We start from the raw sequence: 12,260 nt of genomic DNA, 5'->3' as shown, positions 1-12,260 counted from the left end.
CGGTCAATGGACTCCTGCACCCTTCAAAAAGGTTTCGTGCCTTCGTGCTACACCAACAACAAACCGACATCCGTTTTGGTTAATTTAACTAACCCACTAAGTAACATTGCACGAACCCCGGGTTTCCTTGGGTGGGATTCATTCATTCGCACCATGCATTCCACATTCACTCCATTTACACTTGGGCCCGCTGTCCCACATTCACTCATTGTATTTCTTTTTTTCTTGATTTTTTTTTCTTACAACACACTCTCCAAACTACGTCCCCCTGACGAGCTCGTGCTTCCCATCATCCCTTACTCGAATGCACGTTCCTTTTAACTCCTCTTCTGCTAAGCTACGTCCCCACTACACAGTCCATGTCTGTCTGTGTCTCCCAAAATTCATTTCTAAATCTAACCTAACATTCCCTCGAACTTGTTTCACCAGGCCCCATGGAGGACGGCTCATGCCCCCGTGAGGCCGGTCTATCTAACGCTAAACCCTTCCTACTAACTCGTGCTCCTTTGCCCGGGCGAGGATGTTTGCCACATTGTGGCCGGGGTATCGGGTGCTCGTGCAAGGCTCGGCCATCTTTGCATCGCCAGAGCGGCAGTTTATGACTCGCTCGTCCCCTCCGTATGGGCGATACATCCGAGCGTAACGTCGCCCCGTTGATTGCAACAACCGCTCGCTTCCTTGGTGTTCCCCATGCAAAGCACTGTGCTCCACTCACCCGCATTTCGTGCTGCGAGATCCCCGGTGACATCACCCGCACACGGACCCTGTGAGGCTTACCATGCAAACAGGCCCGGCGTCGTCGCCCCGGGGGCCCGCTCCGTGCGTCCCACGAACTGTACTCACGGCGAGCAGCACGTGGGCCTCTGTGCACGTGCTCACATGGGGACACGTGCTTTCCGAATTCACACAATTCAATTCGTCGCCATTCTAGCCATCCGCGCTGGTGTCTTGTACCAAGCGTAGAACATTTTAACGCCGGCTCCCGATCACGCAAACGTGCGCGCCTGGGCCGTTCGCAAAACACGGAACTGACTTCGCACGCAGCGTCCCGCGGGGCCGGCACGGTCTCCAAAATAAATCCGTCCATTACACGACCCACATCTCCCGTCTGGATCGGTCCGTGTCCCATTTCCACACATTCCATGTCATTTGCACGATACTTACCTAACGAAATAACTAAACTTTGGGTCAACTGGATGTGTGAAGGCCAATGGTTTCCAGATTCGTAACAATATCTCTCTGTGGGTGTGTCGGTGCATTGTGTTGTGGTTTGTTTTGTTTTCATTCGTGTTCGTACATTGAATGTATTAATGTTTTTTTGTTTTTTTTGTATACCTTGTCGAGGCTAGTATGAGAGCTAACACACAACGCACAGCAAGGGGGCATGAGGCAAGAGGGGCGGGAGTGGGAAGGATAAAACTGTGGGGAACAGAGACATTAGATCTGTGGAAGGGAGAGGGAAGGAGAGGGAAGGGAGAGGGAGAGGGGTGGAGAACATGGGGTACACAAGATGGACATTACAGGGATTTTCAGGAAGGAAAGTGGGGAATTTGAAGTAGGTGGGTTAGGGGTGGATTAACCTGGGAAGAAAAGATCGTGGTTTTGGATGGCAGAAGATAAGAGGTGGTGGTGAACGGCTGTTTTGAAGCCCTGGAGGGAAGAATGGGATTGAAGATAGCATGGGTGTTTATTTCATTGGTGGTGAAAAAGAGGAATGAAAGAGTGAAGGTGAGCTGTGATTCGTGATTTTGGTAGTGTGACCAGAAGGGTTTGCTGGCGGACCTTGAGCTGAGCGCCCTGCGGAAATATTGGGGGGGGGGAACATATCGCAGACAGAGTCGGTGGTGGGGGGGGGGTGAGACGGAAGAAGACAGAAAGATCACTGACCTGCCTGCTTTGAGAGAGTGATGGGCCCAAAGACTCGGCCTCATCGTGGGAGATACCAATGATCCACGTGTTGGACCAGTTTGTCATTTTACCAAGATCTGCAGAGAGTGAAACAGCTGCTGCCTGCCCATCTGAGGGATGACAGATGGTGCAGCATAGGGTGGAGTCATCAGCAAAGAGATAAAGAGGATTTTCCAGAGAGTCTGAGCAATCATTGATGAAAACCAGAAAAAGAACAGGGCCCAGAACGCTGCTGTGAGGAACTAAAATGGATAGGGAGTAGGAACAACCATTATTCAAAGAATGATGTTGGGATGGTTTCACATGATCATTTCTTGTGACATTCAGAGGATTATGGTTAATCTCAGAGGCCAACATCCTTTCCCATGCTTTTGTTTTTTTTAATTTTAATTACATCTTATAATTTTACCCAAGTGTCATGAGGTCTACAAATAAGCCTCTCCCAGTGAAACTCCAAAAATCCAGACTCGCTCACTGCCACTCATGCGTTCCTCTTTAATCCAGCCAGTGGAACCAACTTCCTCAGTCATTTCAATCCCATTCTTCTCTCCAGGGCTTCAAGATAGCTGTTCACCACCATCTCACACCACCCCCCATCCACAACCGTGATCTTTTCTACCCCCTTTAATCTAGCCCAAGCAAATCCCTTTCCATGTTTCCAGCTTCCCTTTCCACTTCTGTGATTGAGAGTTTGTGGCTGTATCCATCTTGTTCACCCACCTGTATCCTCCCTTTGCTTTCATTCCTCCCCACATCCATTATTTGTCCAAGTCTCCCACTATTTTGACCTTCAACCCTGCTGTCTGTGTACTCTAGTCCAAACCCTAACTCCCCCCCCCCCACTCCCATTTTACTGTTGCTTTCATTATGAGGCCGTAAGTTAGATAATTAAGGCACCCATTGGTCGTTGGTACCATGGGCGCGTATCAGTAGTGGCTAAGGAGATTGTTTGCTGACTTCTTTTTTTTCTAACCTTGGCCACCGAAGGTAATAGGAGGTTATGTTTTCACCCTTGTCTGTCTGTTTTTGTTTTTGAGCAGGATATCTCAAAAAGTTGTGGACGGATTCGGATGAAATTTGGTGAGCAGGTTTGGTGTGTGATGAGGAAGAATTGATTTGATGTTGGTGAAAATTCAGACGAGAATTTTTTATTTTTCAAGCGATTCTTCACTATTCAGAGATGGGGCGAAGAGACCGATTATATAGCATGATGTTTAAAAAAAAATTATGCCCTGATATGTTTTACTGGATCACGCATTGCGTGGCAGAAGTATGCGCTCTTCCAAGTGCCCTTCTAGTTTATTCCTTTATTGCTTCTTGTATATTCCCTCCCTGTGACCCTTGTTTGCTCATTTAATATACCTGCTCTCGGAGTGAATTTGGGTTGTAGTGGTCACTCTGTGGTGATTAGCAAAGCCCATTGAGGATTAATTGGCTGTGGAAATTAAACGCCACACATCTCTGGCTGCAGTTGGTTTAATTGGAGACCAGTCATCGTGCTAATTAGCATCGCACACGGCCTATTTGGTGGCCTCAACCACACGGTATCGTGACCATGGGACACGTGATCCGGCTGGGGGTCTTCAAGTTGGTTGACCGTTATGGTGGCATTGAGGTGACTTGCCGGACTCGTACCAGGCAACTGGAATGACGACAACGATATGTCTCGCAAAAATAAAACTTTTGCAATTTCCTAATTTATGTTAGGGTAACTGTGATATTAAATTGGCTTTCACAGAATTTTGAATATTTATCTACCCTGCATTGCACATTTCCAACTCCCCACAAATGTTTAATGGGGAATAGCAGCACAACAGTGAAAAATAACCCAAACTTCTGCAGTGTTGTACATTTCACGGTTTATTATGGGCTCATTCTGTGTCATTTCAGTCGGGGGTTGCGGTGACCCCCTCGTATTTTTCTGAAAAAAAATTCTCAAAGCGACCTTAACATATATGAGGAAGGTTTACCAAGTTATATCTCAAAATTCCAGGTGGTGTCCGAGATATGGCCCGACAAACACCCTCGGGGTGTTTCAATTCTGGCAGTCATGAGTTGCAGATTTGTTTCTGAAGCATTTTTGGAGGGCTCTAAATTCCAGTTTTACAAAGAGTTCTGAAAATTCACACAAATGATGTCTATTAGTGAGGCTTTCAAAATCTGACATAAAAAATGTTCTACTTAAAATACTTTTTAACATAAGTAGTGATTTGTAACATGCAGTCATAAAAATTTGAGTTTTCAAATTTATTCATCATGAAGAATTTTGTTGCCTGATTTACATAATCTAGTGACTGGATTATTTCCACAAGAAAACTGAAACCTTTTGGAGCAAAATCTTGGGTGCTCTCGGTGTCTGAACTTTGCTCCAAACTCAACGACACTAAAATTTACCCCGGTTTTCCCTCAAGTGTTCACCATGTTGACAGTAACACAGCTCTTAAATTTTTGTCACTTAAAGACACATACATAGGCAAACTGTGGTAGAAAATTCAAGAGTTGTTCTCAATCTCTTCTATTTTTATAAAGGCGCACTATTTATAAAAAAACATGTTCGATGAAAGATGTAGAATAAAAGCAATAGGTGTGCTTTTGAAGTGGAAGCCATGCCAAACATTCATAAGTTGGCACCACAATGATGAAATTGTTGTGTTTTTTTGGTCAGAACAAGTACGTGGTTACTTTAATTTGGCTCACATTTTTTTAAAGGATATTTTAGTTTAAGGCTGCTGCCAATCTCAACTACAAATTAAGACACATCATGTGATCATAATAATCACCATTATAAATATTCATTTGCATATCTAATTGTTTATATACTTAGTTTACATTGTACTAAAGTCTACATCCATTTGTAAATGTAGGTACAATATCTGATTCAACTTTTTTTTCATAATTTCATATCAAATTGTTTAGACAAATGTACTTGGATCCATTGTACAAAGTGAACAATGATTAGTTTTATAATTGCCAGGATATAATTATAAATGTAACAATGAGCATTGGCAGTTACTACAGGACTGTGTATTAGGTTAAAGCCTAATTAAGATGGAGTTGTGCTTCATGCCTAACTTTGGAAATGATTTTGGTACACTTCTTCAAGCTTTACTAAACTGATTTGTATATTGTTAGATTCTACTTCAGTCATACTTCCTTACAATATCTTTATTTTTTCTATATGTTTGTTAGTAAAAAAATTTATTTAAAAAAAAGTAGCTTTTGGGACTGCAGAATCATTAGAAATTGATGCATTTTTGAAAAATTTTCGTTTTAAAATAGAAGGGATTGAGAACAAGTCTTGAATTTTCTACAACAGTTTGCCTATGTCTGTGTCTTTAAGTGACAAAAATTTAAAAGAGCTATGTTACTGTCAACATGGTGAACACTTGAGGTAAAACCAGGGTAAATTTTAGTGTCGTTGAGTCTGGAGCAAAGTTCAGACACCTATAGCACCCAAGATTTTGCTCCAAAAGGTTTCAGTTTTCTTGTGTAAATGATCCAGTCACTCGATTATGTAAATCAGGCAACAAAATTCTTCATGATGAATAAACTGCCTGTTGGCAGCAATTTGAAAACTAAAATATTTTTGACTGCATGTTACAAATCACTACTTTTGAGAGTACTTATGTTAAAAAGTATTTTCAGAAAAAAATTTTGATGTCAGATTCTGAAAGCCTCACAAATAGACACCATTTGTGTGAATTTGCAGAACTCTGTTTGTAAAACTGGAATTTAGAGCCCTCCAAAAATGCTTCAGATACAAATCTGCAACTCGCGACTGCCAGAATTGAAACACCCCGAGGGTGTTTTTCGGGCTATATCTCGGACACTACTTGGAATTTTGAGCTATAACTTGGCAAACCTTCCTCATAGATGTTAAGGTAGCTTTGAGAATCTTTTCAGGAAAATCTGAGGGGGGTTTCATTTTTTTTGTCTAATTTAACACGGAATGACCCTATGATGATAGTCAGGTCAGGTTCGATCTGTGACCTGCTACAGGTACCATGTAAACCTGTACTAACCTGTTCCATGGTCGGGTTGTCGGCGACTAAACCGTCTCCCCCACCTGGTTTTCTGGTGAGGAGGGTGTTTGGATATGGACACCCAGCAGGATTAAAAACAAAACCTGTCAAAGGGCGGAGGAGCTCCTTGTGAGCCAACGGCCATCCATATCTAGTGCCCAACTGTGTCTGCAGACGTCCTCCTGCAGTTGGGTCACTTCTTATTAGGAGGTTGGTGGCAGGATTTGCACTCCGGCCACCGTAAAACCCTTCATTCCACAAAACGCAAAAACGCAAAAAAAATCTGAAAACCCACTCCATGGGAGTACCTCCTGTGCAGCTTCCCTTCGCAGGGCAGCTCACCGGATGACGGGATTGGGGCAAAGCCTTCGGGACCCCCAATCTTTGATAGGAGGGAAACCACGGGGTAACATCCCTGGGTCAGATTGCGGGAGAGTGTGTCGGAGTGGTTCTGAGGTGTCGTCCACCAGACGGCGGTCTCCTTGGGTTAACCTGAGGCGGTCCCTTCGGGTGGGTGCCTGAAATGTCCTATCCCTAAGAGAGGATGATCACCTGTCTCTGTTATCATCTGAGCTCAAGCGTTTGGACATCGGGATTGCAGCTCTCTCTGAGGTTCGGAGACCGGATTGCGGCGAGATAATGGTGGGTGGTTACACCTACTATTGGTCTGGTCGCTCTGATGGTTACCATACCCAAGGAGTTGCTGTAGCTGTGTCCAATAAGCTGACCCCAATGATAATTGAGGTAACACCGGTCAACGAGCGTATTATGAGATTAAGGATTCGTCACTCCTTAGGTGTCATTTCCCTGGTCTCTGTTTATGCTCCGACTGAGGCGAGTGATCTCACCGTGAAGGATGCATTCTACGCCACGCTCGAGTCTGTGGTTGATCAGTGCCCCAGACGAGATACACTTCTAGTCTTGGGGGATTTCAATGCATCGACTGGAACTGATAGGGACGGTTATGAGGTGTGTGTTGGTCCCCATGGGTCAGGAACTATGAACCAGAATAGCACTAAGTTCCTTGACTTTGCAAGAAGTCGTGGACTTAGGGTGGCTGGTTCATGGTTTCAGCGCCCACAAGCTCATCGCTGGACTTGGTATTCCAACGCTGGGGGTGTGGCAAAGGAGATTGACCATGTCCTTATTGACGGTCGTTGGAGGATGATCCAGAACTGCAGGGTCTACCGGAGTGCTCAGTTCCTCAATACTGACCACAGGCTTGTTGTAGCAACTCTAAAGCTGCACCTTAAATCCTGGAGAATGGTACCATCCCAGCCGAGGCTGGATGTTGCCAAGCTCAGGGATGAGAGAGTAGCTGAGGAGTTTGCGAACAGGCTGAGTGGACACTTGGGGGGTCTGGGTGCTTTGGGGGGTCCTGAAGAGTTGTGGAGCGCCTTCAAGACCACCGTCCTTGATGTTGCCGGTGGATGCCTTGGAGCTCACCGCAGGGCAAAGAAGAATTTTGTCTCTCAAGGGACACTGGATACCATTGACCAGAGTCGCAGGGCCAGGCTGAATGGCAGAGCTGAGCTGTTCAGGGAGCTGAGGCGTAAAACTGTACGTGTACTCAGGGTGGACAAGGAGGCCTATGTGCGAGGAATCTCTGAGGGGGTAGAGCATCACCTGTGGACAGGTGATTCTCGTCCCGCTTACAGGGGAATTCGCGCATTACCTTCATCCAAGCCCATCCCTCGGAGCACTACAGTTCGAGCAGAGAGTGGTAGGCTCTTGACAGAGGAGTCTGAAGTGAAGGCCCGCTGGGCCGGTTACTTTGAGCGGTTGTACCAGGCTGATCCCCCAGCTGTCGAGTTGGACATCAAGGGTGTTACAATCCCTGTTGCTGACCCTCGAATCAACTGTGGTCCACCTACTCTTGTGGAAACACGGGCTGCGGTGAACCAGTTGAAACGGGGCAAAGCTCCAGGGATCTGTGGCATCCATGCCGAACTTCTCAAGGCTGGTGGAAATGCTGCACTCGTGTCGTTGCATGCAGTTTTGTGCTCTGCCTGCAACACAGGCATCATCCCAACTGACTGGAAGAGGGGCCTTGTTGTCCCTCTCTGGAAAGGGAAGGGTGATCGTCAAGACTGCAACAACTACCGAGGGGTGACGCTGCTCTCAGTGCCGGGCAAGGTCTTTGCTCGGATAATTCTTGATAGGGTTCGCCACCATCTGCTTGAGCACCAGCGTCCAGAGCAGTCAGGCTTTACACCAAAGAGGTCAACGATTGACCGTATCCTTGCACTTCGTGTCCTCACCGAACGCAGACGAGAGTTTCGGCAGGGGCTGCTTGCAGCCTATGTTGATCTCTGTAAAGCGTTCGATTCAGTGAATCGGGATGTCCTCTGGAGGATTCTTGGTCTTCGTGGGGTGCCACCAAAACTGATCGATCTGATGTCTGAACTCTACTCTGGTACTGAGAGTGCTGTGAAGTGTGGTGGTACCATCTCTGACTTATTTCCAGTTGTTACTGGAGTTTGTCAGGGATGTGTACTTGCCCCCACACTTTTCAGCACTTGTATGGACTGGATTCTAGGGAGGATGTCGGAGAGATCAAGTTGCGGTGCGTCATTTGGGAATGTCAAGATCTCGGACCTTGACTTTGCAGATGATGCAGTCATCTTTGCGGAGACTTTAGACATCCTCTTGGGGGCCCTCGAGGTGCTGAATGAGGAGTCGGAGCCGTTGGGATTACGGGTTTCTTGGGTCAAAACTAAGTTCCAGGCTTTCGGTGACATGTTGGATGCTGCTGTCCTGTCTGTGTCTGTTTGTGGTGAGGATGTTGAGGTCGTGGAGAGATTCACTTACCTTGGCAGTGATATTCATGTCTCTGCTGGCTGCGACTCAGAGGTCAATAGACGTCTGGGTCGGGCCTGGGGAGTCATGGATTCACTGGATCATGGGGTGTGGCGCTGCCGGTACCTGTGCGGGAGGACGAAAGTCCGAGTCTTCAGGTCCTTGGTACTTCCAGTCTTGCTCTATGGGTGCGAGACTTGGACTCTGACCAAGGATCTGAGACGGAGACTTAATTCCTTTGGTACCAGGTCTCTTCGGAGAATCCTTGGCTATCGCTGGTCGGATTTTGTGTCCAACGAGCGGTTGCTGAGAGAGACTCGGATGAGATTTGTTACCTGCATAGTCCGTGAGCGTCAGTTGCGGCTGTATGGACATGTGGCTCGTTTTCCTGACTCTGATCCTGCTCACCAGATTCTCTCAGCGAGGGAGTCTCATGAGTGGAGGAGGCCAGTGGGTCGACCACGTGCCTCATGGTTGCAACAGGTTGACCATCATCTCAAGGAGATGGGGATGGGCCTGGCATCTGCCTGGGGGATGGCCAGACTGAGGCCCCTGGAGTACCGGCGGAAAGTGGACGCAGCGACGTGCTGTTCTGGCACATCCTCCCATACCTGACCTGACCTGACCTGACCTTATGTCAAGCTCATTTTCGTACATTACAATGGCATTGCCTCCCAAAATTACTGCTTATTATGCTGAATATAAAGTCAAAGACATGCATACATACACAATATTTACGTTCATGGAAGAATGATGCGACAGAGTAAAACAAAGGCAACTCACTGACAGAGGTCACAGTTGACACAAAAAGCAAGGTAATGAACAAACAGGAAAATAGCAGAGAAGAAAACCTTTTAGATTTGCAACGAACAGAGTTGGGATTGATGGGGGTTGAGAAGATTGTGTGTGGAGATATGGGATGGGGGTTCTTGCAGCCTGAGAGGGAAGAGTGCACTTGAACAGTGTCAGGAAGGCACATCCACAAACTTGAAGAAAGGGAAATAATAGAGTGGAGGTGGGCAGCAAAGCCAGATTTTTTGGAGTTCAACTCGGTGGGGGTTGCTGGAAAAAAAGTACGTGTCCTGGAGGAGTGAGGAAGAGTCAGAGGGCCGGTGATGCAGAGGTGGCGAGACCGAAAGGGAGTTTGTTAAAATAAAATAGAGGCCACTGACTTTTCTGCAATATGAGGGCAACAGGCCTTGTGCTTTCACATCGTTGTGAAAGATGCTAATGTTTGTTCTTCTGAATGCAGCCTGTGGCTGCTGGTTACACCATTGCTGGGAGCGTGGCTGTGCCACTGATGCAGTGCCCCCTGCTCCAGTAAGCTGGTGATGATTTTGCTGACCTCGGAAGGATGACAGTCTGAGTCAACCCACCTGGGGTGTTATTTAACGGCTTGACAGAAAGCTTGAACTCAAGAACCTGAGATCCTAAGTCAGCCACTTTAACCGTAAAGCCAAAACCAGGCTGCTAATGACATTGACAACTTTAGATTCCACATTATCCAGCAGAGATGGATGTCATGCTGGGTTGCCAATCCATTGGGAAGTGCAGTACTCTGTTGAACAACAGACCAAGTCCTTGCAGGCTATGAGTAGTTTTTGTTTTTCCATTGAATGATTTGGACCGACAGAGGATGACCAGTCTCCATTTGGCTTTGGAGGCCAGCTTTGCTATCCAACCAGAGCGACATGTTGAGATTGTGAGATTTGCCGTGATTGAAATACTCGTTCCATTTTTCGATTCCATATAAGCAGAGTGTGACATAGCTATGGTCTGGCGTTCAGTGTGATGCCATACTGTATGACAATGTGGAGTCATCTGCAAAAATGGAAGAGAAGGTTTTCCAAAGCATGGGAGAGGTCCTTTGTCTTCCTAATGACATGTCTTCACTGTGATTGTTTCTCTGTGGTTTTGGTTTAGTAAATAGATTCCACACATTTTGGTGCCATAGCAATATTGACATTTTGTGTTTGATATTTTCTTCTAAGAATTGTAACGCTGAGTTGTCTTTGTCATTGCAGGAAGAGGTGAGGAACGTTACTGCAGACACATCAAGGGTTCCTTCACATAGGAATGACTTGTCGTCTGATGATGAGGGAACCAAGAGACAGCGAGAAATTTTTAAAGGTTGGTTCTCAGAGGCAACAGTTGGTTTTCACTGTTGGACTGAAGTTGTTTGGGATATTTTGTTGTTTTTATTATCCCCCGCTGCATGGCGGAAGGGGGATATTGTTGTCACCCAGGTCGTCCGGCTGTCCGTCCGTCCGGGCGTCAACATTTATAGCTGTGAGTGCGATAACTCATAAACTGTTCGCCATATCGATTTGAAATTTGGGTCACACATGTACCACCTGAAAAGGAAGAACCCTATTGATTTTGGGCCTGTCCGGATCCAAGATGGCCGACTGGGGCGGCCATCTTGAAAAAGATGTTTTTTTGCCATATCGATTTGAAATTTGCGTCACACATGTACCACCTGAAAAGGAAGAACCCTATTGATTTTGGGCGTGGCCGGATCCAAGATGGCTGACTGGAGTGGCCATCTTGAAAATTTTTTTTTTTTGCCATATCGATTTGAAATTTGAGTCACACATGTACCACCTGAAAAGGAAGAACCCTATTGATTTTGGGCGTGGCCGGATCCAAGATGGCTGACTGGAGTGGCCATCTTGAAAAAAATGTTTTTTGTAATAAATGGAAAACCGCTTATCTGATTTCAATTATTTTTGGTTACTACGTTCCTCACCCCTGGGAAACTTTTTCGAGATGACCAAATGGTGTCTTGTTTCCAATTCACCTCCCTCATTATCTGGAATATGTATGACCTTTTTCATTCAATGGCGGGGAATTCCCCATCTCTGATGGTATATTTATTTGTTTATACAGTGATCTCGGGCACATGGAGAGCTTGTACATTTACCTCGAGCGTCATGACATAAGGGGACACGAGCATATTTACCTCTGCCACCAAAGGTGGACAGAGGTTGTGTTTTACCTGTCTGCCTATTTTGTCTGTCTCTGTTTTTGTCTGTGTGCAGGATATCTCAAAAAGTTGTGGACGGTTTCGGATGGAATTTAGTGGACAGCTTGTGTATGATGAAGACAAATTTATTCGATTTTGGTGAAGATCCAAATCTGGATACGAGAATTTTTAACCTGGTTCTTCACCGTTGAGAGATGGGGCCAAAACCGATATGTAGAAATAGCATGATGTTTCAAAAAGTTGTGGATGTTATGACAAAACTTGGTGGATGATTTGATTAGGTGACGAGTGCAAGCCAAAGCAATTTTGGTAAAGGCCTGGATGCAGATCCGCCCATCATTGGGATACAAAACATAAACTGTTCGGCCTGGTGGAGGTATGCACTCGATTGAGTGCCATTCTAATTTAACATGAATTGCGAATGCTTGATTCAATAATTATGGGATTTGAACATCCAGGGGATTCCAGCATGATGGGCTGTATGATTGATTGGGCATACTGAACAGTCCACTCCTGCAGAAACTATCCCTCATCAATTATTTATT

At 45.9% G+C, this 12,260-nt stretch overlaps 1 protein-coding gene across 3 annotated transcripts in view; it reads left to right on the top strand.

The window, feature by feature from the left end:
• The window catches only part of LOC147027586 (uncharacterized), a 128,396-nt gene that overhangs the window by 29,269 nt on the left and 86,867 nt on the right, over positions 1 to 12,260 (top strand). For all 3 annotated transcript variants that reach the window (XR_015057121.1, XM_085877100.1, XM_085877101.1), the window contains exon 3: positions 10,754 to 10,859. Coding sequence is in view for 2 of the 3 variants with exons in the window: in XM_085877100.1 (XP_085733226.1) it covers positions 10,754 to 10,859 (106 nt within the window). In the remaining variant the exon portion in view is untranslated. The remainder of the gene's footprint in view (positions 1 to 10,753; positions 10,860 to 12,260) is intronic.

This window comes from Eptatretus burgeri, chromosome 4, assembly GCF_056783735.1.
Source record: "Eptatretus burgeri isolate ZD-2024b chromosome 4, Ebu_testis_v1, whole genome shotgun sequence".
Lineage (NCBI taxonomy): Eukaryota > Metazoa > Chordata > Myxini > Myxiniformes > Myxinidae > Eptatretus > Eptatretus burgeri.
Note: the sequence above shows the minus strand (reverse complement) of the source record. Positions and strands in the feature narration are given on the sequence as shown.